General features: G+C 47.7%; 2 protein-coding genes across 2 annotated transcripts in view; one reads left to right on the top strand and one right to left on the bottom strand.

The window, feature by feature from the left end:
- LOC119240110 (C-reactive protein-like) overlaps positions 1-19,515 on the bottom strand; it is a 39,878-nt gene extending 20,363 nt beyond the window's left edge. Inside the window, exon 1 of the mRNA XM_054693942.1 lies at positions 19,199-19,515. Coding sequence (XP_054549917.1) covers positions 19,199-19,298 — 100 coding nt within the window. The 5' untranslated portion in view covers positions 19,299-19,515. The remainder of the gene's footprint in view (positions 1-19,198) is intronic.
- A 361-nt stretch (positions 19,516-19,876) lies between these two features.
- Positions 19,877-23,052, top strand: DUSP23 (dual specificity phosphatase 23). The gene is made up of 3 exons (XM_037504472.2): positions 19,877-19,995; positions 20,238-20,506; positions 21,258-23,052. Exons 2-3 carry the CDS (start codon positions 20,240-20,242, stop codon positions 21,441-21,443), a joined length of 453 nt encoding a protein of 150 aa, XP_037360369.1. The 5' UTR covers positions 19,877-19,995; positions 20,238-20,239; the 3' UTR covers positions 21,444-23,052.
- The last annotated feature ends 4,427 nt before the right edge of the window (positions 23,053-27,479 follow it).

Here is a 27,479-nt window from a genome sequence, read left to right as displayed (position 1 = left end):
TATGGGTGGGCTCTGTAAGAGAGACTTCCAGTAACAGAATGCCAAACACAAACTTTATCTTGATTTACACAATGGGAGGAAATCTTTACTCAGGATTTCAAAGAACAAGGGAGAAATTCCACACAAACCGGGAAGAGTACTCTGTTGTTGCTCTAGCCGATGCCACGTTGATGATGGGAAGGGACAAACTGTGGATTGTGCAATTGCCCAGCACTGTCCCAAATGCTTCCTGAGGTCAGCATTCCCCACCCCACAAAATTCTGCAGCTCAAAAAGCAGCTACAAGCACAGCATGACATGTAACGTGGAAACCAAGTACTTTTAAGGGCCATGCTTGAACTTGCTTGGTTTTGGTTAGAAATGTGGTTGAAGATATGCCCTTGGAGTCACCAAGAACCCTAAGAGATGACATTGACTCATGGTCTTATCTGTCAAGATCAGTCATACTTCTAGAAATAAGTTCAATTAAATGTTTAAGTATAATGGTCTGAAAGGGCTGACGTTCAAGAGCTCACCATATCTTAATTTTCAGGTGCTTCAATATCTCCCCAATAAATGATGAGATATTGATATTGAGTTCATTTGTCCAAGAAGTTACCCATGGTTGTTCACTCTTAACAAACCTGCAAGACAGTGTGCACAGCTGAACCAGGACACAGCTATTGGGATTTCTTTTCCCAACCAAAAATCTTGATTTGGGGTCATTATCTTGGATGGGAAATCCTCCTTCCTTTATTAATATCCTATTGAGATAGGTTGGGATTTCACACAGGTAAAGTTATTTCAAAAAGCTAGGTTCTGTAGGGAAAGTGACTTTTGTTTGCTTTTAGAATGAGGAAGACACAATAGAAGCCATTATCCATGAACTATCTATCAAGCAGCCTGCATCCCAGGAATATGCTCATCTTCACTGCCAAGGTGGATTGACCCCAATTTCAGGACACCCCAGGAACTGCATATAAGTCTGGAACACTATGTTAGAGTTTATAGAAGCATAGCTAACTCAATGACTGGAAAGAATAACAACGATTGCCCCTTGATTACAAAATATTTCTTCTGTTCAGGCATTCTTCAAACTCTTATGACAAAAAAAAAGGCAACTTCATGATCAAAAAGACCATGAGGACTTAAGAAGTGTGCCCCTGCCGGATGACGGTGTGTGACTGTCGGCTGCTTCCACAGTCCTTTTCTTTGCCTGGCTGCTCAGTGAGATGGAATCTCCCTATAGGGTCCAGACTGGGGCTAAAGAGGTCTCCCAGAGCCAGGGTGGGAAGCCAGGCAGAAAAAATTAAGCAAATGTAAGAATTTCAGATAGACACTAGGGACAGGAAAAGCTCACAGAGTTCAGAAGCCACATGAGCAGTCAGGACTCAGATGCCAAGAGTCAGTCAAGATTCAGACTGTGGGTGAAAAACCAGAGGACCCACAGGCACCCAAGAGAAATGCAAGGCAAAGGAGGAGAAATGAAGTAACAAGTTGTGACACCATCAGAGGCACCATCAGACGGTCTGGAAGCTAAAGCACCGCTTGTTTCAGTAAAGGTTTCCCCCATTCTGCCAGAACCACCCAGGGCACCAGGCCCTGTGAAGTCAGATGAGCAGGGGCAGCATTTGGAATCAGACTGAAGGACATATTGTGACCTCTGTGCAGAGCTTGGCGAAGTTAAGACCAAGTCAGGAAGTAACTATCTATCTTGTATCAGGATTTCAGGCACTGCGCAAGAATGGCCTTTAGGAGTCAGGGGGGAAAATAAAAATTGAGAAATTTTGCTTTGACTCATTCCCACTCCCTGGGAGTCCCATGCTCCCACCTCTAGCACTTTCCCAACAAGTCCACGCTGCCCACTGTGGTCTGCATTGGTCTTCGGACTGACAGCACTCAGACCTCTTCCTTAACATTTCCCAAGTTTAAAAAGGTGCTAAGAGGAAAGCAGGTGTATTGAAGTGACTGTGAGGAGCACATGGTGACTATGCTTTTGGCTCCAGAAGTACTAGAATATGAAGATTTGAAGGGGAGAACTAATTAATGTAAGAACCTTTAAGCTCTGCCCCTAGCACTCCAGATGAAAAGGGTGTAAAATTAAAAAAAAAAAAAAAAGAACCTCTCTTCTAAAAAAAATTACTTAAGCATATGACTTGCATTACAGTTTTTTTCAAATTGTTGGTTTTCCTTCACAATAAAAAAAACATTAATCAAGACTTCGAAGGACTGTTTAAAAGCGATAACTGGTTTGTTGCCCTATCTCCTTCTTTAATCAGATACAGTTCTAGGAATAAACAGACAATTTGAATTTTAATGAGTTCCTAAAAATGATACTTGACCATATTTTAAAAAGCAGACATTTCAGTTTTCTAGAGCAAGAAATAAATTACCAGAAGCCACACTGCATGGTGGAGAGAACATGAAGCCAGTGCCTTGACAAGTTCTTTCCTTTCCCCAGTCTCTGTCCTTACAGAGATGACAATGCATTTATTTATTTATTTATATATACGCACACACACTCTGTAGGGTTCTTGTGGCGATCACAAAGTGAAGAATCTAGCACAGAAACTTCACACGCAGGTGTTCAATGACTAGCAGCCATTGCTAACACCAGCTCACCTGCTGCAGCTACACCAATCCTCTTGCCTTGTAAACATTTCCACCAGGTCAAAAAGAGAGGGTGTAGCAGAAGAAATTCCTGTGTAAGATCCAGAGACCTGGGTAACAACCCCAGTTTTGTCACCAGCTAGCTGTCTGAGACCTTGCAAGACGTGTAATGTCTCCAGATCTCAGCTCCACATCTGAAAAATGAGGGCTTGGAACTACATAATAACTTTTGTCACTTCCAGATCCTTGAGTCTCTGACACTAACTGATTATCAGGCAAAGAAGGCTGGCAAAATGTTTTCCCTGTTGGGGGACAGCATATTCCTAAGTGATCAGTTTGGCCAGGTACCTCTGTACCGCCTCCCGCCCCTGCTCTCCCTGCCTTCCACTCATTCTTAGACCTTCTCAAGAAAACAGAAGGACTCAGACTCCTAAGGCCAGATGTAGAGCCTCCCCTTGATATCCGTTCACCTGAGATGTAGGAAAATTTGCTTACACTATCTGGGCTTCGGTTTTCTTCTCTGCAAATGCTCACTGAGTTTTTATTAGATGAGATACTATAAAGGAAAAGGATCGCGAGACTGGCATTGTGCACAGTCACTGGAGCAGCTATGACTACTGGTGGCTGACACCATCAGAAGCTCTCTGTGAAAGCACCCCAGAAGCTGGATTCTAAGGCAGGACACTCGGGGTCAGTCACCTGGACCACTGCCTTGGCGGGAAAGTGGGGGTGGTGGGAGGGGGGTTGTGTGCCCAGAGGAATCAGGCAGAGTAGCATTGAGCCTTGTGTAATCAGGCAGTGACTGTGATCTTCCTGACCAAGAAAGAAGGTTTGTTGAAACTTTCACTTACAGGCAAGCAGCAAGATCTTATTTTAAAGAACCAGAAAAGTTTTCACCCCATTAGCAACTTCTAACAGTTGACTGAGGTTTTCCCATTGTGGAATTTCCAGCGCTGTCTATGACTCATTGTAGCAATCAATCACTGGCAAGAACTACAGCTCTTCCCCCACAAATTCCCCTCTCATAAGCTTTGCTGGTTTTTATCATTCATGAAACACCAGGCTCCTGGGATCACAAGGAAGCTGAATAAAATATAAAGCAGAGCCGCTGGTGACTTCCCAGGAAGTGTCCAGAACACACTTTTGAGAAAGTTGTGCAATGCTGTAGATCCTTTCCACACCAAAGTCTAAAAGTTCTTTATTGATGAAAGGTTTTAAACAGTTATCTCAGAACACAGACACAAATGTTGGGGCATCTGAGCAGTCAGCTGTGTGGAAGCTATAATCAGCATGTCTCTCTCCCAGATCCTCCATCCACACATGTAGGTCACATGCCCTTGGGCAGGCCTGGTCCCCTAACAGAAGAGTAAGCAAGTACTCACAGTCTAATCTGGGGCATGTCACAATCCCCGCTGACCAAAATATCTTCCCCAGCAAATGCCACAATGCCTAGAATTCCCAGCATTGAGCTCACGGCTGCTAATCTTCTCTGCCCTTCGCCCCATCCTCTCTCCCAAGGTTACACACGTGAACGTTGCTGTCCTTCCTGGCTCGGCCCGCTCTCATGAAGGCTCCCGAGCCCTGCTCTGGGAAGCCATCATTCCGTCCTCCCAACATGTTCACATGTCGTCCATGCTCTGCTGGGATGTTTCAGTCCACGTGAAACACACAAGTATGCCCACCACCTCAAGAGCCTACACTTCAACAGGGTCTTGGCGATCACGGCGCTGTCATCATACCCGAGTGGCCCTTGGCAGAGAATCCTACCTGACCATGGTGCTGTGTGGACAGTAGGACCGAGCTTCACCTGGGCTGAGATTTGCTTCCCACTTCCTCTGTGTCCCTCAGCAGTCACTTTGCTTCTCAGAGCCTTATTTTCTTCCTATAAAGCACAGTTGGCCTTGAGCAATTCAAGGAAGGGTCAAGGGTGCTGACCCCACACAGTCAGATATCTGAGTATAACCTTTGACTACCCAAAAACTTATTACTTATAGCCTGATGTGGAAGCCATACCTATAACAGAAATAGTCGTTGAACATCTTCAGTACGTTACACGTATTATATACTGTGTCCTTAAAGTAAAGTAAGCTAGAGAAAAGAAAATGTTACTAAGAAAACCATAAGATTTTCTCATTTAATAAAAAATACATTAACAGTATTTTTGGCTGCACAGGATTTAAGGGTCAACTGTATATTTATTGAAAAATATCCACATAAAGTGGATCCACGCAGCTCAAACCCTCGTTGTTCAAGGGACAGCTGTAAATTCATTGCGAGTGATAAATGCCAGTGCCCCCCCCCCATCACAATCCACTGGATGCTTCTACAGCTCACACTGGTTCAGCAAAGACCCAACATGGCTTGCATTCATTTTTTAAAATGGTTTAATAACATATACTCTGCAAGGAAGTTTTTTAAAAGGTGAGAGGAATAATAAGAGAATGCCAAAGGAAAATAAACTCCAATAAATTGTCTGCAGTTCTACTTAGTTACAAAGGTGGGACATGAGTTCAGCTTTGAGTTTCCAAGAACCAAAGTATAAAAGTACTAAATAGAAGTGTATGAGTTACTCAAGAAAGTACAGAATGTTTTTATTCTCAAAACAACCCAATAAAGAATATGCTGGGTTTTTAGCTGAACTCTTTCCCCTGGCATCCTTCCAAATAAGAGGTTCCAGGTAGGTACACATTGCAGTGCACCCCTGAAACAGTGACTAAAAATGACGGCAATCATTTACTATTATCTTGCTGGGGACTAACTGGACTTATCTATGCAAATTTCACTTGGATCCCTCTCACAGAGCTGCAGTTAGTTGGGGGCTGGGTCTGGAATCTTCTGGAGCCTAAGCTGGGCCTATAACAGCAGTCCTCTTTAGATCCCTGACGGTGGATTCTCCACATGATGATTCCGCATGGTGCTGGAGCAGCAGGAATCTGCACTTGGGAACTGGCTCATCTTCCAGAAGCCAGCCTCAACAACCACCTGACATCACTTCTGCCACATCCTATTTGCCAAAAGCAGGTCACTGAGGCCAACCTATATCCAAGGGAAGGTTAATCAATCTTTGTATTTTGATTAGAAGCATGGCCAAGAATGTGAGAATATATTTTAAAACCACCATATGACATAGTAAAAATTTGCAATTCAATAAATGCTATTCTTTTGAAAGTAAAAAAAGGGATCATCTGAATTGATCCAGGGATAAAATCTAGACTATCTACATTGAGATAGCTACTGGCAGAAGTGGCTATTTAAATTTAAATTCATTAAAACCAAGTTTAATGACTGTAATGCCATACTTCGGTCACAATAGGCAACTTTCAGTGCTCAGTAGTCCCCAGTGACCAGTGACAATCATACTGGGCAGCAATAATTACAGAGCATTTCCTTCACCACAGAAAGTTCTACTGGACAGTGTGATCCAGAATAATGTAAGGATATCTTTTAGCTGTCCATCAGAATGGGTCACCTTTCTAATTAAGCTTTCAGTAGGCCCTGGGCAGAGAAATGTCCACATTTAACACTTGACAAGAGTATGAACTCATGAAATCCCTGTCACTAATTAAGGACAGTCCACACATCCTAGAAACCAACAGAGCAGGACACAGGGTCACTTCTTAAAAGGCTTCTAGCCAGGACCCCACTAACAGGCATCCTGCTTCCCTGGGGGGTTCAGTGGGGGACCTACCAGCAAGACCAACATTTTCCTCAAGACCGTTTCCAAAATTCATTTCCTAAAGACAGCCAAGGGAAAGAAAGATAAAACCAAAGCCGCAAAGTGAATTCCCTCACCCTTTCATTCAACCAGTATATACAAAGCAGGCACGACTGCTAAGCTTTGTACCTGAAAACATTTTTCAAAATGGATTTTACTAATCTCCCAGGCCCCAAAGACAAACAAACAAGTGTCAGCGATACACCCAAGAAATATCTACTTTTAAGCAGCATCACTCTCAAGTGAAACCACCAGAGAAAATGGTTATAAAATGTACCCCTAAGTAGCTGAAGGAGTTGGCCGGCTATATATAATCATTAGATAGAAGCCAATTAAACTGAAAATACTATCTGCCAAAACGGATGATTTGGGATTTAGAAAAGTTGAATTCTAGCCACTCTGTTTCTCAGTAAGATCCAAGGGCCATTTCTGGTTAGTGACAATAAAATTATATCACTACACAGAGAATGGTTATTTTTACACTTTTCATTCGAGGGATACATGCAGCTAGATCATGCACAATTGTTTCAAATCATTAAGAAGCATTTAAAAAGAAGGCAGAGCACCATACATTTTTTAAAGACTGAACGTATTACCTGATCTATTCAGGAGACCACCCTCTGGAGGCCTGCCCAGGCCTGAAGCTCAGGTGGAACCAAGACAGTGGTCACAGACCTGCATCCCAGCTGCCCAGAGTGTCTGCTAGGTGGCCAGTCCCAGCCCACTCATGGCCCTGACCAGGAGGCTTGCCTGTGTAGGCCACATCCACCAACTCCCTCACCCTTCTAGAAAAGGTCAGCCAATGGCAGGCACTGGCAGGAGACCTGAGGATGGACAGGTCAGGCCATTTGTGTCCCAGCCACCATGTTGCCCACCACCAAGGGTCAGCCGTGTTCTCTGACCAATTCCAGTAACCCTCAAGCCTCTGACATTCAGCCAGTGAGTGGCAGTGACTCACAAGGAATGACAGCAACCCTTGAGGGTTTCCCCGACGTTGCGGCTTCTGTATGGAGCTTTTTCTTAAGCTCTCTTCAGCTTTTCTGCTTGTGTGGGCTGTTTCTGACAAGCTCTGACTGACACCTGAGTTCACTACATTTTATGCACAAAGACCAAAGCAAGATCAATTGCATTTATAAGCCATCTTAAAGTTATCCCTGACAGATTTTTCCAACCCTTCATTGTGTCACATCATTAACAATGGAATGACAAACTTAAATCCAATTTGTTCCTCAGAAAATATTAGTTAAAAAAAAAAAACAGAACTATAATTTATGAAAGACAAAATGAGCATAACATTTAAATAAGAAGTGTGCGAAAATACTGGCTCTATGACTTGATAGCGTGATGCTGCCCCTTAAAAAAAGCAACCAGGGAAGGGACCTGCAAATCGACAATAAGGAGAATAAATTTACTTACAAATAGAGTGCAGCATGAGTCGTTCCGATGGTGTAAAGTCTTCAGAATGCACTTAGGAATCACCGGGATTCCATCTAGAGAAGGGACTCTTTCTCCCTGAGATGCAATCAATCTCGGGTTAAAGGCCTTGCAGCTGCCCTCCCAGTGCCGTTGTGAGGCTGGGAAATGAAGAAAATCCTCCAAGTCAGGCAGACTAGCTTTCAAATCTCTCCAAGTCAAAATCATTTGTAAAGGGCAAAAGTAAGATCTCCACTACAGGATACTTGTGAAGATTAAATATAAAACCAAATATAAAGCACCTAGCACTGTGTCTGATATGTTAAAAAAAATTCTGCAACAACTGGAAATTCAAAAACAAAATCAGCAAAAAGAAACCAAATACTTCTACCCCAAGATGAGCCTAAAAGTCAGCCAATCAGAAGAAAAAGATGAAAAGGAATAGGTTTACAGAGAGCGCTCAGCCTCTGGGATCATGTGCATCTTGAGAACCTTCGTACTAGATGAATTCTCAGAGAGACCCTAAGGAAGAGCCACCAAGGAACTCTTCTCACTCCCTGCCCAGGAAGAACTTCAACTGTCCCTCTCCCTCTACCACTTTATATTTCCAAGTTAATTAGTTCTTCTCCCAATGAACCACAGCAGTCATTTTCTGCCATTACAAAAGATCATGGGGGCCAGCCGAGTTCAGATAGACTCTCGACTGACATGAGAACCCCAACAGCAACCATGGTTCCCCTCCAGGTGACTAGGAGTTGACAGAACCCCAAGACAGCTCAGAAATGTGAGAGTGAAAGGCTGGCAGGCACCCCCCTTAAAGAGCACAGAGCAGGGAGCCACAGAGCAACCCAAGCGATTCTGAAACCAGCCAGCACGTAATTCAGGGTACCCCGTCCTGGGCTAGGAATGGTTCTTGAAAAGAGCCTGGTTCTCCCACCTGGAGGTGGTTGGCTCTGTGCTCGGGATGGCCTCTTTTCAGTAAGAAATCACCTCTTTGCAGCCAATATCTTCTGGCTGGCTTTCTAACTCATTTTGAACTGCTATGGATCCAGTAAGTCTCTACTGGCCCAAGTCCCTTCTAAACGGGTGACTTTCACATACCAGGTTATGTCCATTTCACTAGACAGAAGTCCTACCAACAATTATTTCTGAGACTGACCTCTACTTGGGTCAGTATGTACAGGTGCCATGGGAAAAAAAATGCCCTTAAAATTCTTAAAGCTCTTTCATCTAACTGAGAGGGTCCAGATCTTAAGAAGTCTTCAAGCCACACTCTTTGATTCCTATATTGGGGCTTTTACTTTGAGGCTCTTTCGCCCATTCATGAGATATGGGCTGTGAAAAGGTAGATTTCCCCACCCAGCCCAACCTGGTCCCTCATATTTACTGCAAATTCTGCCTGCAAACAGGCAGTTCTTTCTTGAGTTCATTTCTCTTCTCTACCCTGTTATATACAACTTATAAAATGTTAATTGAACCCTTTGGTATTGTAAATGTAAGTCTTAAGCTAAATCAGTTCACTAGGTCCTTTTTCTGTCTGCAATTTGCTGGAGATGACTGTTGTGTGACCACCAGGCGAATCGGGTCATCCTTACCAGCCTGCAGGAGGGGTCCCCTAGGTCTTCCAGGCTCCTAGTGTTCAGCCTTCTGCCCCGTAGCCTCTGCCAGCCACCCAACCCAAAGCCAAGTCCACATTGTTAAGGCTACTGTTACAGGACACATCACTTCTGCATATCAATTCTTATGTCAGTTTTCATTTACTGTGTAGCAAACCAACCCAAGACTCAGTGACTTAACAATTTATAAGTTGTCATGATGCTGTGGCTGAGCTGGGTCACTTGTGTAGCCTAATTTCATGGAGCCCTTGGAGATTGGACCCAAATGACCTCTCTTGCCACAGGGTCTTTAATTCTGGGCTTCTTCAGAGCCTAGGGGGTCTCAGGGTGCCAAGATGACAAGCTCCTAGGTGCAAGTGCTTATCAAACCTCTGCCTCCAACACATTGTCTATATGCCCCACCAGCCAAAGCAAGTCACATGGGTGAGCCCAGTGGGTGCTGGCGGAATATAAGGGTGTGGTTCCTTACTCCAGGCTTGTGGCCCTAACGGGCCATGACAGCACAAGCTGCAAGCTCTGTGCTTGTCTCTGTCTACTCGTCCAAGTGTACAGACCAATATCTTTTCACCTAGGCATAGTCGGTATCTATTTGTTTAATTAAATTGAAGAGGCACAGAGTTTAGAAATGCATAGACAAGAGAGGTCAGGCTACTATAGCCTTGGGGATGCAAATACCTTAAAACAAAGCTAACCATTAAAAAGACTTTTCCCCACCATCTGTCCACATTCTTGTGAACCAAATCTCTTCTCTGGCCAAAGGTCACTAGGGTATCATGAATTTCAAATAGATAATGCTACCTCATCAATCTTGTTTCTGTTACAGTGGTACACTACACTAGAAATGAGTTCTATATGAATATGGAAATGTTCTGATTCTAAATAACTGTTTGAACATCTGAATAATCATACAAAGTATATCCCTCTGTATTTGCACAAGAGAAAAGAATTGAATAGAATTACTGGCATTTCAAACCCAGTATTTTAATTTTGCTATCTTGAGACATGAGACTTGATTTATCTTCTCGTCTGAAGACATAGGTATACTTAGCTTTTCACTAAAATAAAGAGAGTCAGGAATGTGTTTTAATGGCCTCAAAAGATTCTCTTCCCATCAATTATTTTCTCAGAAGAGGTTGGAATTTCATCAATCGTGGTGGGTAATAAGAAACACATTTTGAAATTGTCTCTTGATTAATGGTGTCTCACCTTCAAGGATTGATGGGCAGTAAAATGCTGTGCTACAAGACACATTCTTCCCTTGCTACCCATTGTGTTTCCAAGAATCCGGGTATGTTTGCACTGTTTTCCCCCAGGAAGCAGACTATCCTATCAAAGTGTGGTTCATTGAGAGCTCAGTTTGCATGAGGTGTTCTGTTTGCTTGTTTTTATGCAATTAACCCTTCGGCTGAGTTTTCAATCCTAGCACCACAAATCAAGCTCTTATCTCATCCCAGGGATGATGTGAGGAGTCCCGAACATACCTGGGCTAAAGCTCCACTGAAGCTCCCAGCTCGGAGAAAAGTGGGCGGATATCTGGATATCTGTACTGTGTCATTGAAATGCCTACTGCCAACTAGTCCTAATAGGCTGGGGGGAGGAAGAGAGAGGAGCATGGCCTGCTGGTTTACCATGCTGACCACCGTCCAAAGCACTTCACATGGGCTCACTGATTTCATCCTCACAGCCCTGTGAGGTGGCTGTCACTATTCTCTCCATTTTAGAGAAGGCGCTGTGGTGGATAAAATGTACTCAGGTTGACAGAGCATTCAACAGCAGAGTCAGAATTTGAACTCAGAACCAGCTCTATTGTTTCAAAGATCTAGTTTCACACAGAATTCAAAATCCCTGGGATCACTGACACTCGTTGACCTATCTAGCCTTTGCTGATGTGCCCAAATTATTAAGAAAAAGTTGATACAGAGCCTCTGGCCAGTCACATGGGATCACTGTCAGGCACCTACCTTCTCCTAGAAGTTGTATGGGATTGGGCCCCGGGAACTCACTCTGCAGGTGCCTCACACCTGCAACCCCAGAGAGGTACAACTCACCTGCACCCAACATCCTTCCAGCCACCTCCTCTAGTCCCACCCTAACACACTATCCATCAACATGTGTTTCCCAAGGATCTACTAGATTCCCCTGTGGCAGGCAGGGGAAAGAGTTTTCAGCTCCCACAGTCCAATTCGCAATTTGAGAAACACGATTGATTTAGGGACATACCAACTTGGAAGTAATTAGAGGGATATTTTAGAAAGAGTGGAGTGACACCACCTTTATTGTCCCTTCCAACCCCACCCCCATCTTCTTGATTTCTCTCTAAGGCAAGCATTTATTAGTTTAATTTCAACGCACACACACACTTGTACCTGTAATTACTATATAATGTCTGTTTACTTTTTTAAACGAAAATGAATTTAAATTAATCTTGTTTTGTGAATTTCAAGGCACCCCCTGAGATAAATGAAGACACTCCAGGGTGTCATCAAACCAGTGCTGGGAAGCCGTGCTCTAAAAAGTAGAGAAGCAAGCTCATTAAACCTTCAAGGAGCCAGAAGGGAGAAACTATGTAGATATACAGATAGAGCACAGGAAAGAGTTTTATAAGTGACTTATTCACTTATACAAAGACATACACAAATACCTATGAAAGGCAGCATACCAGAATGCAGTTACCCGTAGATAGTGTCTCTTATAATCCCCTCATTATTAAGGCCTCTGCACCGCAGCACAGATGCTGAGAACATTTGCTAACGAGAGAAGAGGCCATTCTTTTCCAGATGCAACAAATACACAGACAGATGAGAGGTTCAAAACAGTGTCCAGGAAACCTCTTGAAATTCCCCCACTTTAGTGTGGGAGACTGAGACACTGGTGGGGATTTTCCCGATGTTCTTGAGCTGTACAGTGGAGTGACTTCCAGGCCAGGTCTCTAGAGCTTGTCACTGATCATAGGCCAAGATCACCTGGGGTAGGTAAGAGAACCTCAATTCCCTGTCTGCTTCCCTTCATACTTGAGAAACACAGGATGGCTCCCCGATAGAGATACTCTTTTTCTTTATTGCGTGAAGATATAATGATTTTATTTGTAGCACAGAGCAATAAAACGCTTTAAAATGTTTTCAATATATAGTGCAGTAAATGTTTGGTAGATGCTCCAGCAGCTCAGGAGAGGCATACAAACATGAATTTCCAGGGTGCAGGGAAGGATGCCCAGACAGTGGTGGGCACCAGTCTGAACTTTGAGGGGACGTGTTGTAGGCAAAGCAAGGAGAGGACCCATAAAGGAGCAGTGAGGGAGGCGCACGAGCAGCCCTGCTCTCCAGCACCACGCAGGTGGTGGGACTGTAAATACTGGGGCTTGTTCTGGAAGTCACTCAGGAGTAATGAAAGACCTGGAAAAGGGAGACCTGACCTCTGTGAAAGTCACTGCAGCTACATAGGGGAAATGCCTGGAGGCTGGACTCATGGAGGCTAGTCCAGACAATGGCAGTGATAGGTCCTAAGGAGATTCTGGAAGGTAGGACCCTGTGGGAAAGATCTGGGGCTGGGGGACCTAGGCCAGGTGGTCCCAGTACCCTTCCCTTTCCCCAACCTCAGGAACCTGAAGGCACTTCAATGGAGGGGTGAAAAATCAGGCACTTTCATCCCCCACTTGCTGGAATGTACTTTAAAGGTGGAGAGAATAGAAAGTGATGTTTCAAGAATTCTTCCAGAAAGGAAATCTGGGAAACAAGCCCTTCCTTGGAACAAAAACAGGAAATTCATAATGTACATCTAAGCATATTTTTCTTGGACATCTTCCTAACTGGTAGATAAAGCAATAGATTGTTCCAATCAGGGACCCTTTGGTGTTTCTAATGGGCTTTGGGCTCTCACCCAGGCCAACCAGGCCCTGCTGAGGCCTCTCGCTGTGCTGGTTGGCACCTCTGCCCGTAGCTCTGCTCAGCAACATTTCTCAGCACCAGACAGGGGACACCTGGAGGTGCCCAAGGCACCACCCCAGTGACCAGGCCATGTCTAGGTGCTACAGGTGACTGTAAGCACAAGGTAAAATAGGACAAGTGACCTTACAACCAAGCCCCTTGAGCACAGGTGTGCACTGAGCCTCCTGAAAACCCACATCTGGGTGGAACCTGGAATTCTGCATTTCTCACAAGCTCCCTGGCAATGCTGATGCTGCTCACCTGTGGGTCACACTTTGAGAAGCACAGCCAGGAGAGGGGAGGCCAGGAGAGGGGGACATCAGACGGTGACGACCCTGGGGGCCAGCAGCCCACTGCCTTCTGTCTCTGCACAGGAAAAATGAACCTGTGTGGTGACTGGAAGACTTAAAACTAAGAGGAAAGAGACAAGAAGCAACATGGCAGCTTAGAAACCTCAAAGGTCTAGTATTGCAACCAGCACATCAACAATAAGAATATAAAGCCAGCAAGCAGGACATCTGTACTCATTTTCCCTCTAGTGCTATCTCCCAAACTGCCACAAACTTGGTGGCTAAAAACACCCCTTTTTATCTGGTTGGGGTTAGCTGGGCCCTCCACTTGGGGTCTCATCAGACTGAAGTTTAGAAGTCAACTGGGCTGCGACTGTCCTCTGAGGCTCGGGATCCTCTTTAAAGCCCACTAGGGTCAGCAGCTCACTTTCGCCGTTGCAGGACTAAGTACTGCTTCTAAGTACCTGCCAGCCAGGGGTGGCTCTCAGCTGCGAGAGGTCACCTTGCCATGTCATCTCCTTTGCCAGTGACACACATAATCACAGGGGATAGCCTCTCATCAAAGAGGGTGGTCCTTTGGGGGCATGTTAGAACTCTTTGGCCCACAGCATCCTGTGATCGCACACTGAGAGTAGATATTTATTTCCACATAGTAGCATTTCCTCACTTATTCTTATCAAAATCTAAATCATCCTGTGATGGAGTGATAGAAGCAGGGGCTTCCATCTTTTGGGCACTGATGATGTGTAGACACTTTGCATGTTATTTTATATCTCCCTAGCTTATGTAACCCTATCGATCATCCTTATTAACCTGTATCATTATAAACGTATTACCTATATTTTGTAGATGAGAAACTGAGACAGAAAGCTGAAGTCACTTGGTCCAGGTCAGCTGGTTGTGTGGCCTGTGATGTCTGACAGAACAGATTGGCTTCTAGTCTGGACCAACTCAGGGACCAGTGGTTTCTCACCTAGAAATGGAGATCTCTGTGGTCCCTTCCAATTGTGACATTTATGCCATGAAATCCGCAATGCCAAGATTTTCTGTAATTTCTTCCTTTCAGATCTGAGAAAAAAGCTAGAACCTGAAGGGGTGAAGCGAGAGTTCACCAAGCGGTGTTCAAGGCAAAGGTGCTCACACCTGAGCGCTCCTCCTCTGAGTCTGCTCTCACCTGGCTCTGTGGCCTTCACTTTTCAAACACCCAGGCCTGGCCCTCACCTCCTTCCCAGCTCCAACAGCCCTAGTCACAGCATCCTGCAGAAGGTACTACCCCCAACATCCCAACACAAAGTCTCAATGGGCTGCTGGCATGAACGAAACGAAAAAACATAATTTAAATGCCACGAAAGTGACAGAATTATCAGGAGTACAAAAAAAATCAACTGGTGAATTGTGAGACTGAGCCGCGGTGTGTTCTATAACAGTATACAAATCACACAGTTTTCAACAAGACAAAAAATAGAACAAGGAAAAGCTATCAGTGCCATCTTGTGGAAAGACCTATATTAAAATGTCCAAGGTGCTCTGGCCACACCCAGGCCACCTCAGAGCCGCTGAGCGGAACACTGACGCATATCCAACAGAAGCAGTTTTCCTTGGCTTCACAGGAAATGTGCCAACTGGTAAATGTGCCAGCCATTCTGACTGCATGATGTCACCCCTAGCTATATGAATACCATGTAAAGCACACAGCCTCTGACACCACACATACAATACACACCCAGACTGTTACACTCACGTTCGCCACACAGCATGGTTCTCCCAATGTGAAGAACATTCATGGACCTATCCCTCAACAAACACACTCACACAATTGCTACAATTGCCTATAACTTTTTCTTTTTTAATTTAAACTTGTTTTGATTTCATGTCACTTTTTGAGTTCATTAGAAATTATTTCTCTTCTTTTCTTGTAGCTGAATAGTCCCACCTACATTTGTTACTTATTGCCATATAAAAAATTACCTCAAGATGTGATGGTTTATAATAATTATATTTATCATCTCACAATGTCTACGGTAAGGATCCAAGAGGTTATAGTGTGCATGCCAGACAGGTCATCTAAGGTCTTAAGGGAGCTGAGGGAGCTGAGGACACAGCTCCCCTCCAGCTCACTCCCTTACCTGACACAGGTGTGAAGCCTCAGTTCCTTACTATATAGATCTCTCCAGAAGGCTCTGGAGTTCTCACAACAGAGCAACTGGCTTCTCCTAAGAGAGAGCAGGACAGAATCATAACCTTGTCTTTTATGACTTGCACCATGTACCATAAATGCCCTACTGGTCACAAAATGAGTCCTATAGGTGTGGAAAAGACCACACAGGCCTGAGAGGGCTCCCTGGCACCATCTTGGAAGTTGACCATCACACCATTTCTTTACAAATCCAATTTCCAAGTCATGGGATCCCAGGTGTGAAATGTGTTTAGACATAAAGGAAGAGCAAAAGATTTATGACACTGAGAATATGACTGCAAACCAAGGCTCACAAGAACCCAAACCCAAGTAATCACTTGCGATGGTGGAACAGGGTCCTACTAGGAGGAAGGGATTCTCTGACCTGGCTTCAGCTCTAGGCAGGCCAAGCAATAGATCAATCAGAGAGCGGAGCCTCAACATGAAAGAAAACAAGGTCAGAATATTCTTGTCACCTAGGGAAGGGATCTGGGGTACCGTAAAACCACTCTGGAGCTTTTCAATGAAAGTCACTTCCAGTGTTTGACAGAGGCCAAAATGAAAAAAAAGACCCTTCTCTTCATAAGAATTTCCGGTGTTTCCAACCCAAGTATATCTTTCCCCCACTGACTTGCTTCTCTGCTTGTTATTTTTACTGCACAATTAACTTTTTAATATATATTATCTGATTGACTTTGATGAGCAATTTAGTACTTTATTATATATTAGAGAACAATTACATTGAGTCTAAATCCCCCCAAAGTACGTTATAAATTCCTTGAAGTCAGAGAAATTAAGCATATTACTCAGCCCACCATCCATGTCAACAGACTGCTCTCCAGGAAAATGCCCGCCAACATGCTCACATATATACACATATGCACGTGCCCTCATACACACAGCCATCATGCTCCTATGCACACATCCTACACATATGATCATACATGAGCAAACATACGCACACCATCATACGCATGCTGTCATACACAGTCATATGTTCATGTTCACATACACAAGCACACAAATACACACATACCACAGAAGGTATGCGCTATAAAGAGCAAAGCTTATTCATCCCTTTTTACAAAAATAATGATTAGCCTTAGTCAGGATCACACTGACACAGTCATTCTTTCCTGAAAAGCATGGACATATAAAAAGTTCATATCAGGAAGGTGCTACAGAAAACTCAACATTGTCCTTGATCTCATGCAATTAAAAAGACACACAAACACACAGTCACACAGTGTTAGAGACTCGTGCTTCTGAAAGCACACACACAGTCTGACCTACGCACGCTACTTATTGAGTTGATTTTCATTTACTGGTTCATTTAACATGTATCAGGTTCCGCATCAGACGTGGAATTCATTCACAGATATAATGGACGCGGCCTCGGCTCCTCCACACACAGGCCACTCCACCAACCACATTACTGCAATGCCGGAAGCACACGTTTATGTGAGGGGAGATGAGAGGACAGAAAGAACCGAAGTCCTCCTAAGGGTCAGGTAACACTTTACAGAGAAAGGGAAAAGTGGTTAGGATTGCATGGCGGAGGCGGTAAAGGGTACTGAGTTATTAAGCTGCCGGTCGTAGCTGGGAAACCATGAAAGAGGGTTCTTTCTTTCAGTGAGACTCCCTGTCTCACCGTCAGAAAGTTAAACGGTACCTTTGACAAATGGCACCCTTGACAAGAGGACACAGCCCAAGGCAGGGCCTGGGCCTTTCCACGCAGGGCCTGTTGGTAGGGAGAAGGGGAATTCCTTCCATGTTGAGGCCCCGGTGGGTTGATGGGCTCACTGCTACCCCTGCAGAGACCCACACGAGGGGGAAGAGTCACTATTGGGGGTGGGGGCTTCAGGGGAGAAAAAATTGTGGGTTTGCTAGACTTAAACAGCTTGCTTGGCCACCATTTTGTTGACATGCAGTTCTGCGCTCCAGTTCAAGGTCAGAAGAACCCGCTCAATCAGTTATATGACCTAAAAGAATGTAGCATACCAGCCCCTACAAACCTCCTTTCAAGTTAAACAAGAGAAGGACATTTGATTGCCCTGGGGTAATGGGTATACCTCACAAGGTATGACCAGGAACACCCAAGGGCTATTGACTGATGTGTGACAGACATCCCCAGAGACTGATCAATGGAAGCCCCTGTTGATAAGCCTGGAACCATGGGTGAGGGTCTGGGGTATGGTTTTGATTACAACACCGGGTCATCAGGCAGATTAAAAAGAAAAAAACTGGTCAGCAGACTCACCTCCACCTGAAGTCCTAGATGACATAAGCACATTTTCACTTTCGCCTACCCTTTTTCTCTTTTTTCTCCTACCCCACATAATTGATGCTGTATGATTATTCTATCAATAAAAAAGACCAGGATCTTACTTTTTTGGCAGCATCCTGCATTGTACAACCTGCTCCGCAACTCGTTTGGCAGTACAGTGTTGTCAACGCAACAGAAGAGAATCTATGTGTGCCCTAGAAATGTCTTCCTTCTGGAGAAGGCAGCCTCTGAGTTCAATCTCCAGGAGGCAAGGAAGGGGCAGACGTTGGGCAGAGTGTGGGAAGCTCTTCCACAGTGAGTGGATGGGAAAAAGTTCCACTTCAAAGGAGCAGTGTAGGAGTCCTGTCTCCAGAGCTGGTGCAGCCAGAATCTGTGTGGAGAGGGGTTTCTGGGAGGAGGGAGTCCGGGCAGAGAAGGAACAAGTTGGGACAGGCTAGAAAGATGGACGGGGAGCTGTGTGGGAAGGGGAGTATCAAGGAAAGGCTTAATCAGGGCTAGGACTGCATGGAAAAGAGGAGGGGTAGAGCCTGGAACCTGGGGGACTGGAGGTTGTCCAAGTACATGGTATGTGCATTTTGCACGGGGTCACATCCGGCTTTTAACTTTGGGGAACGAGAAACTGCCATCCATTTTGCTGGAACCAGACCTTTAACTGATCAAGTGTGTGTGCCAGGAGTAGGTGGGGACAAAGGGAGGGAAGCACATCATGCCAAGTGCCCTGGGCTTGAAGTCAGAGAGCCCTTGACCCAACCAGCCCAGCTACTTTCTAGCTGCATGTCCTTGGCCAAGTTAACCAACTTCTCTAAGCCTCAGATTACTCATGGACAAAAGGGATACAAAAATACCTTTCACATGTGGTTCTTCCAGAAAGCTCTGGGCACAGGGCCTGGTACAAAGCAAGTTCAATAAGGGTTAACTACGTTCATAATTGTAATTAGTGTGCACCACTGGAAGCACATTGTTCAAATGAGGTTATGGACCCGTCAGACCACAGCTAGAGTTGGGCCTTCTGTGAATCACACAGATAAACACTAACCTCCCAGGAGAGGATGACTTAGAGAACCTGCAGATCATGAAACAGGAAGAGAAATTAAATCCTGCCATTGTTGAACCCAGATGATAATGAGGTGGGGAGAGGATGGTTTTGTAAGGAGCCAGTAGCCCATTGAGCTTCAAGAAACAATACCCACCTTGATAAAGGTTCTGGAGCATAGCTGCTTGGTCCAAAGTCCTCAGGTGACCAGAATCTCTGGTTGAGTTCCTGACCCTCTGCAGAGCCTGTTTTCTCATCTGTAAAAAGGGAGTTAATTCAATTACCTTCCCGATAAGACTATTGTGGCAAATGAAAGCGTTAATGCACCTAAAGTGCAAGACTAGTATCTAGCATACAGTAAATGCTCAGTAAGTGTTCCTTCTATGTTGTTACTATTTCACAGTAATTACTCTCGGGGTAGGACTTCAGGGCGCCTGATGGCAGCCCCGTGTGCATTAGTAATTTCAGCACAGAACAGATAAGAACAACCCTGAGCAGTATAAGCCCCGCCCGGCAGAGCCCAGCGGTCACACCCAGGGAGCCCCTAAACCCTGGGCGCTGCAGGCACATCCGGGCACAGGGGCAGCGGTGCAGTACCTGCCACCGGACGCCAGGGGGCGCAGAGTCCAAGCCGGGCTGCTGCATCCGGAAAACCACCCCTAACTCGCCCTAGGCTTCCTTCTCGGCCACTTGGGGACTCACCAATCAGCGTGCTCACCGCTGCAGTGATCCCGCCCACTTTGATTGCTCAACCAATCATCGCGTGTCCTTCTCCGGGCGGGGCCAGACAACGTTGCTCCTCTTCCTCATTCAGAGCCCCGCCCCTGGCGGCTCCGCCAATCCCCGCTGCAGAGAGGACTTCGCCCGGGTGGGGTTGGGGGACTAAGTGGTCTGGGGACCGCGGGGCCAGTCACCCGGGTCGGAGACCACGTGGTCCCAGGAGCTTGGTGGATAGTAGGTCACCTCGGCGGGCGGGGCCCACGTCGTCCCGGGAGCGGGGTGCGTGGGGGGTCCCCGGAGCGGGATCTGAAGGCCCCCCCGGTAGCAGGTGCTGGGGAGTTTGAGGGTCACCGGGGCGGGGACACGTGATCCTGGGACCCGGGTTGCGTTAGAGCGGCGATCGGCCTGGCGGACTAGGAGCCGGGAGGGCAGAGCGCACAGGCCGACCCGGTGACCCCCGTGCTGCGCTTCTTTAGCAATGGGCGCGCAGCCCCCCAACTTCTCGTGGGTGATCCCAGGCCGGCTGGCGGGGCTGGCGCTTCCGCGGCTCCCCGAGCACTACCAGTTCCTGCGGGAGCATAGCGTGCGGCACCTGGTGTCTCTGACCGAACGCAAGCCCCCTAACAGCGACAGCTGCCCAGACCTCACCCTGCACCACCTGCGCATCCCTGACTTCTGCCCGCCGAGCCCAGAGCAGATCGACCGCTTCGTGCAGATCGTGGATGAGGCCAGCTCCCGCGGAGAGGTCAGCACCGGGCCTGGGGGGCAGGCGGTGGGGTATGAGTGGGAGTGTGATGAGGGGCAGCTGCCAGAGCAGGGATTGGGATCCGGCTGACTCAGCTGGACAGGGAGAGCAAAGAGGTGGGGGGCAGTTAGGGCCAGAGATGACAGGTGTCACCAGGGCAGGGCTGGAGGCCAGAAAGGATGCTGCAGGTGGAGGGGAGAAAGGGCAGGAAGACTTGGGAGGATTCGGGGACAGCCCCCAGAGCCACACTATAGGCATTACTGGAGCCACATGTGTAATTTTAAAGTTTCCAGCAGCCACATTCTTAAAAGGTATCAAAGAAGCAGGAAAAATTCTTTTCAATGATATAGTTTAACCCAGTAAGTCAAAAATACAAGCACTTCAACAGTCAATATAAAATAAAATTTTAATGAGATATTTTCATTCTTTTTGTACTGTATCTTCAAAACCTGGTTGTATTTTGCATCCTGACTGAATTGGGACTAGCTGCATTTCAGGGACTCAGGAACTGTATGGCATCTGCTTCTGTGCTAGACAACTCAAGTGAGGAGCCCAGGACTTGAACCCTCTCCCCTTTCGGGTGATTGGTGGCTCCCACGCCACCAGAGATGGCACACCCTGATTTTCGTGTGTCTGAGTACCTGAGACTTGCTGCAGAGCCCTGGGCCTGACCCAGAAGCAGCAGCTGTAGGAAGAAGGAGGTGGCCCAAGGCAGGGGCACGGGCTCTACTGCTCTCTCTCCCTCTTCCAGGCTGTGGGAGTGCACTGCGCCCTGGGCCGGGGCCGCACAGGCACCATGCTGGCCTGCTACCTGGTGAAGGATCAGGGCCTGGCTGCAGGAGATGCCATTGCCGAAATCCGGCGCCTTCGACCTGGCTCCATCGAGACCCACGAGCAGGAGAAGGCCGTCTTCCAGTTCTACCAGCGGACTAAGTAGGGGCCTGAGCCCTCTTCCCGGGCCCCGCTCCTCAGGCCATGTTAGATGAGGCCGGAGGTAGAGCAGACTAAAGGTGCCAAGCCCTCCCACTCCCAGCTGACCCAGGAGACTAAAGGAGCCCTCCCAGGGGTCCTGCCGACGAATAAATCACTTATGAGAACAGTGCACATTGCAGGGCACTTTACAGTGGACAAAGCACCCCACACAGCTCCTTGGAGCCTCCCAGTTATGCTGGAGCATAGGCGAGGCGGGGGGCGCACCCTGTGCTTTGGAGGAGCTGACTGACGCTCAGGAGGCCCAGATCATACCTGTAGGATGGGAGCATGGGCCAGCACAAATCTTGGGGCTCATGAAGCTGTTGTGAGTCTGTGTGCGTACCTGATGATATTAGTGTGTTCTGGAGAGCTGCTCAGTGGAAGGACACACATCCCTGCATGTAGGGGCTCTGACGTTCAGGAGCAAGGAGCCCTCTGGACATAGCCCTTCATCTAGACCATTAGCCCCACGGTGTCCTCCTTGTGGCCCCCTCAGGACAGAGAAGTCTGATGTTGTAGCAAGGTAGTCTCTTCCTCCACCTCCCGAGAGCTGGGGACCTCAACTTGAATCCCACCCTGCCTTCTGCCCTGGCAGGCCAGGCTGGATGAGGTGGAAATTCCCAAAATACTTACCAACTCTGCCATGTGCCAGGCTTTGTTAGATGCAAGGCTAGCCTGCTAAGGAGACATGGCTCAGCCATGTAATGAGCATTGCCCCAGCATTCCAGCTGTGGTGTAGATGACGAGATAGGGTCCCCTGTAGGCCCCCACCTTTGTGGCCTAGGCCACAGTAGGCAAAGCCTCTGCTCCTCGCTGCACCTTTCTCCCTCCCCCTGCCGCCTGCCCAGGTCAGTGCCACCCTGTCCCCTGTTTATCAATCCAAGTAATCAGTTCCTCCCTTTCACTCCCCACTCAGCCCACCCAGATGAGGGCATCTACCAAAGAGGGGATCCCACAATTCCAAGCCTGCAGGCTGCAGCAGAAGAGTAAAAGGTAGCAGGAAGTGAAGGCATGCTGAAACCCTCACCTCCGCCAGCTCCTACCCCCACCTCACACGCTACCCCTCCCTGACAGCAAAGCCTATTCTTTTTCTCCATGCGAACTAGAGCCTCTCCCAAAGGGATGTATGAACATGTGTGTGCATGGGTGTGTGTGTGTGTGTGTGTGTACACGGTAAGGCGTGGGGCAGGAAAGCTGTGAATGCATGGCCTACCTCCTGGGCCCCTTCCCTCCACTGCCAGGATGGGGAAAGAGGTGGGAGTCTGGGAGCTGCACCCCAGGTTCATGCCTCTGCTCCAATAGATGGAACAACCAACCCTTGCATCTCGGCCCTTCTCTCTTCCTCTCTCCCCCCAACCCCCCCCCACACATCCTCTGCCCTGCAGGAGAGGAGTCTTCCCTCCTTCCAAGGAGACAGAAAATTTTTCTAGCCCCATTAAAGCCCTGTGTGCAGCCTCCATCCCATAATTTAAACAGGTCTCCTCTGCCTCAAGAGTTCCTTAGGGAAATAAACATGTAATTATGTGCTTAAGGAAATCGGTTTTTAAATAAGTAAGAGTTGACTTGAGATGAAAACTCTGCCCTTATCCTCCATCTACCTCAGAAGGTTATTCCTGAACTCCTTTGGGCTTGCTCCCACCCCAAATGCTCTGCCTTCTCCCTGCCCCCCTCTGTACGTGGCTGCCAGGGAAGGGTGCCAGGCCCCCAGGGCCCCTCCCACTGGCCCTGCATAGGTTGACACTTGTGAGCAACAAGCCACTCCACCCGCCCAGGGCCTTTGCATCGCATCACATCAGATTGGCCTTTGGGGCATACCATTCTCTGTTGTGGGGCTGTTATAGGGTGTTAAGCGGCATCCCTGACCTCCATCTACTAGACACCAGAGGCACACCCCCAAAACCTGTGAATGCCAAAAATGTCTCCAGACTTTTCTAATTAGCCCCTGGGAGAACCACTGCATCAGACCAGCAGACCTCCGTGCAGCCTCGGCTTTGGCCGCCCATGGGAGTGGAGGTGGTGCGGTGGAGGGGGACTTGGGGATTTCTCCTGTGGATGCTATAGACTGATAGGGAGAAAGACCCCAACATCAGCAAACACAGTCCCTTTCCCAGCATGGCTGACACCCCACTCCCAGTGCCTCCTCTGCTAAGGGGCTGTCCCCTTCCTATGTGCAGGGGCGACATGCTGCAGGGCCATCCACTCCCAACAACCTCTTTTTTCTATAGATCCCGTGCAATTTCTTTTCCTCCTCCACTACCATCCCTTGGCCCCTTGTTCTTCCCTCTCCCCCTTCCTTTTGCGAGCTCCCCCCTCTCAGAGTCCTCTGATGTCTGTTGATGTCCACTGGTTTTTCAAAGAGTTTTTTATTTACATTGTTGACTTGTGTGCTGTGTGATCCCACTCACCTTTTAAAGCTCCATCCATGTTTATTCTCTGGTAGGTGGGCCGAGTCCCTGCCAAGTGGAAGGTTTTCTGGATTTACACACCCTCCCTATCGTGTGGGTTCTGTCCCCATCACCCAGGATTCCTCTCCCAGAAAGCTGTTCTAACTCGGAAGTCCTGGAGTCAGGAGCACCACCCCCACCTCGCCCTCCGTGCACGCCCACCTCCAACTCTGGGTCCCAGGTCCACGCCACCTGCTGTACCCCACATCCCACTGTGGATGCCAGAGTGGGGAAGGGCATCTCCAGGGACCTGCCCTCTAATGACACACTCACAGCCCTCATAGCATCTAGGACCACCCCATGGGGCCCCTGCTCTGCACCCCTCTGCCTGCCCCATTGTCCCCAAGCCGGGTCTTGGCAGGCGAAGGTAAATGTGTCACGTGGGGCAGGGATGCCATCTGGACCATCAACAGGTCCCTAGTGAACTGGGCTCAAGTGCCAAGTCTCTAATCAAACCTACTGTCTGTACCTTCCGTTCTTTCTAAGGAGGAATCTAACATGGTCTCACAGGATTGTCTTGTCACAAAACAGTATCCATCCCCCCCATGCACCCTTCACCTGTCCTGGTGTGCTCTGTGACTTACATGACCAGAATTATCATTTATGAAGCGCCTGCCATAAAGCAGGTGTTTTACATACATTGTTACATCAATTTGTTCTTACAACCACTCAGCAAATCAGGTATTTTTCCCTTTCTATAGGGAAGGGGACTGAGGTTTAGAGACAAGTAACTTGCCTCACACAAGAAGTAAAGAAGCGTCCCACTTCCGTGAAGGAACAGGGATGAGACTCACTGTAACTGCAGACTCGCTCAATTGGGTTCCCGTCTGCCCAGCCCTCCCACCTGTTCCAGTTACACAGGGGAGTCTGTCTTCTGCATGGGCCTGACCGCAAAGACCAGGCATCAGCTCCCACTCTGCTCCTCACCACTCAGGAGGCCGCCTGGCACCTCTTGCTGGGGAGCCACGCTGTGATGGGACTGCTCTTGACAATGCAGCAGAGCTGAGTGCTCAGAGCGCCTGTCCCATCGCTGGTCTACATGGCACTCCTTCACGCATGCCCGTCACTATAGCAAGTGCTTCATAGACATTCTCTCTTGTAATCTTAAAAAAACCTTAAGAACAAGGTCTTAAAATGACCAGTGTGCAGATGAAGAAACAGGCCCAGGGCATTTCAATAACATGCCTGAAGTGACACAGCTGGAACAGGATTAAAAGTTAGGTTTATCTAACTATAAACTGCCATCCCCTTGAGCATAGAGAGAAGAGACTCTGTTAGAGAGAACATGCATATATATATATATATATATACATATATTTTTTTTCCCTTTAAGATTTATTTATTTTATCTATACAAGCACTGGGTACAGTCAAAAGCGCGGGAGGATGAGAAATCACCAGAGCCAGAGGGGAGAGCAGAGCAGGCAGACTGACGAAGCACACTGCTGAGGGGAGCAGTGGGCAGCAGGAGAGGTCTGCGCACCATGTGGGACCCTCGCCGGTGGGCAGGAATCAAACCAGCGCTGCAGAGGCTGCGGGCAGCTTCGCAACCCAGCGGTCAACCTCTGCACCACTGGGGAGGCCCAACATGCATATATATTTAAGGACAATAAATGCTGTCCAGAATCAAGGGGCCTGCACTCACTGGCCACCAGTACTACTCTTAGCACACGGCCCTGTGCAGCCCCCACTTTGCCCTGTGCACCTCCTGCCCTTTCTCAGCAGTGCAGCTCTGACTTGGGGAGTCAGGTTGCCAGCGTATCATCACCCTAACAGGCTTCTGCCTCCAGCCTCCTGCACAATCAAAAATATAGTCCCCTATGGATTTAGAAGCAAGTTACATCAGCACTCCTTCCATTACTTTTAATGTCTTCTCCAGCTATTATGGATTCAAAGCATACTCAAGAAGGCAGCGGGCTGGTCCAGGCAAGCAGAAATTTGAGAAACACATTGGTACAGGGCCATCCTGCGGCTGACGACTCATTTGCAACCTTGATAACAGCCCTGCGTGCCAATAAATTGCTTAAATTGCTTCCACCACTCGCCACCTATTTTCCCTTGACTTCTTCTGTCACCATGGATATGTGATTATGGAACAAATTGGAGATGTCACCTCTGAGTTTTCAGTACAGCAAACAGTTCTGGGATGTATAATAAACACACATTGTTTCTCTTTATAATACATATTGAGTGGCAATTGCTCCAAACCCAAGGCGGGCCGTCTGGGAGATGATTGGCGCAGCGCCGTCCCACGGGTGACACCGCGAACCGCCTTTGGTGGGCTCTCTGCCCTGGCTCCCCCGCCCCCCGCCATGCAAGTTCAGTGATTTGCATGTTTTCTCTATCTTTTGTGAGCTGGGTGGGACTGGGTGCAGACCAGGGGTAAGGAATAAAATCAAAGTAACCACCCAGAGAACAAATTGCATGCAGAACTGGGTTATTCCTGTGACCTATAAGGCTCTGGTCTTCCCCACAACTTTCTTCCCTCCCCCATGGCCCTCCTCCTCTCTGCTCTACCGACCTTGGGATTCCCCAAGACCACCCTCAGGTTTGAAGATTTGTTGGACAGACTCACATAAAAAGTCATTTATTTGGACCTCCCCTGGTGGTGCAGCGGTTGGGCCTGGGTTGCGAAGTTGCCCGCAGCCTCTGCAGCGCCGGTTCGATCCCGGGCCACCGGCGAGGGTCCCACATGGTGCGCAGACTTCTCTCTCCAGTCTTGCCCGCTGCTCCCCTCAGCAGTGTGTTTTGTCAGTCTCCCTGTTCTGTTCCCTGCTCTGGCTCTGGTGAACTCTCTCACCCTCCTATGCTACTGATTGTACCCAGTGCTTGTATAAATAAATAAATAATTTTTAAAAAAAGTCATTTATCCTCTCAATTCAGTTGAATTCCATAAGTGGATACAAATTAAAAGCAGCAAAGAAGAAAGGGGCAAACCCAAGAAAAACCAGTGTGAGTGCCCATGGAGTTGTGTGACAGCCCACAGTTCTCTAGGTAACGGTGTGATGATATGTAAGAAGCACTGCCCACTGGGTAGTGCACCCAGCCTGGGCCCAGGTTTGCGCTGGGGGCTGGGTGTGTAGGCACAGAGGCCCTGCGTGTCGCCTTACTGCCTGGTCTCCAGCCTCCACAGCGAGGGTGTGCTGCGATGTGGCCTGGTGCAGAGCAGTGGGATCTGGCCTGGCAGCATGTGGCCTGGTGCCATGCATCAGGGTGGGATGTGGGCTGGTGGGATATAACAGGGTGGGATAAAGCCATGGGACTAGGGGGACAATGTAAACAGAGAAAAGAAGGGAATGAGGGGGAGGTAATTGAGGGTAAGTGGAGGAGAAGGATGGGAAAATGACCAGGATCAGCCAATGACCCTACATTTAGTGCCTGGAAGAAGAGGAAACAGAAAGAGTGGCCAGTGAGATAGGAGGAGAATCAGGAAGGCTGGGGTGATGCCAAGAGAGGCGTAATACAACGGAAGTGGAGTCAACCACTGAAACGCTGCTGAGTGGCTACTTGAGCACAAGCAGGGCTGAACACATGGTCATTGTGACCTTGACAGAGGCA

Source organism: Talpa occidentalis, unplaced genomic scaffold (genome assembly GCF_014898055.3).
Source record: "Talpa occidentalis isolate TD23 unplaced genomic scaffold, MPIMG_talOcc4v2.1 talOcc4.12, whole genome shotgun sequence".
Lineage (NCBI taxonomy): Eukaryota > Metazoa > Chordata > Mammalia > Eulipotyphla > Talpidae > Talpa > Talpa occidentalis.
This window is presented reverse-complemented; position numbering and strand designations above follow the sequence as displayed.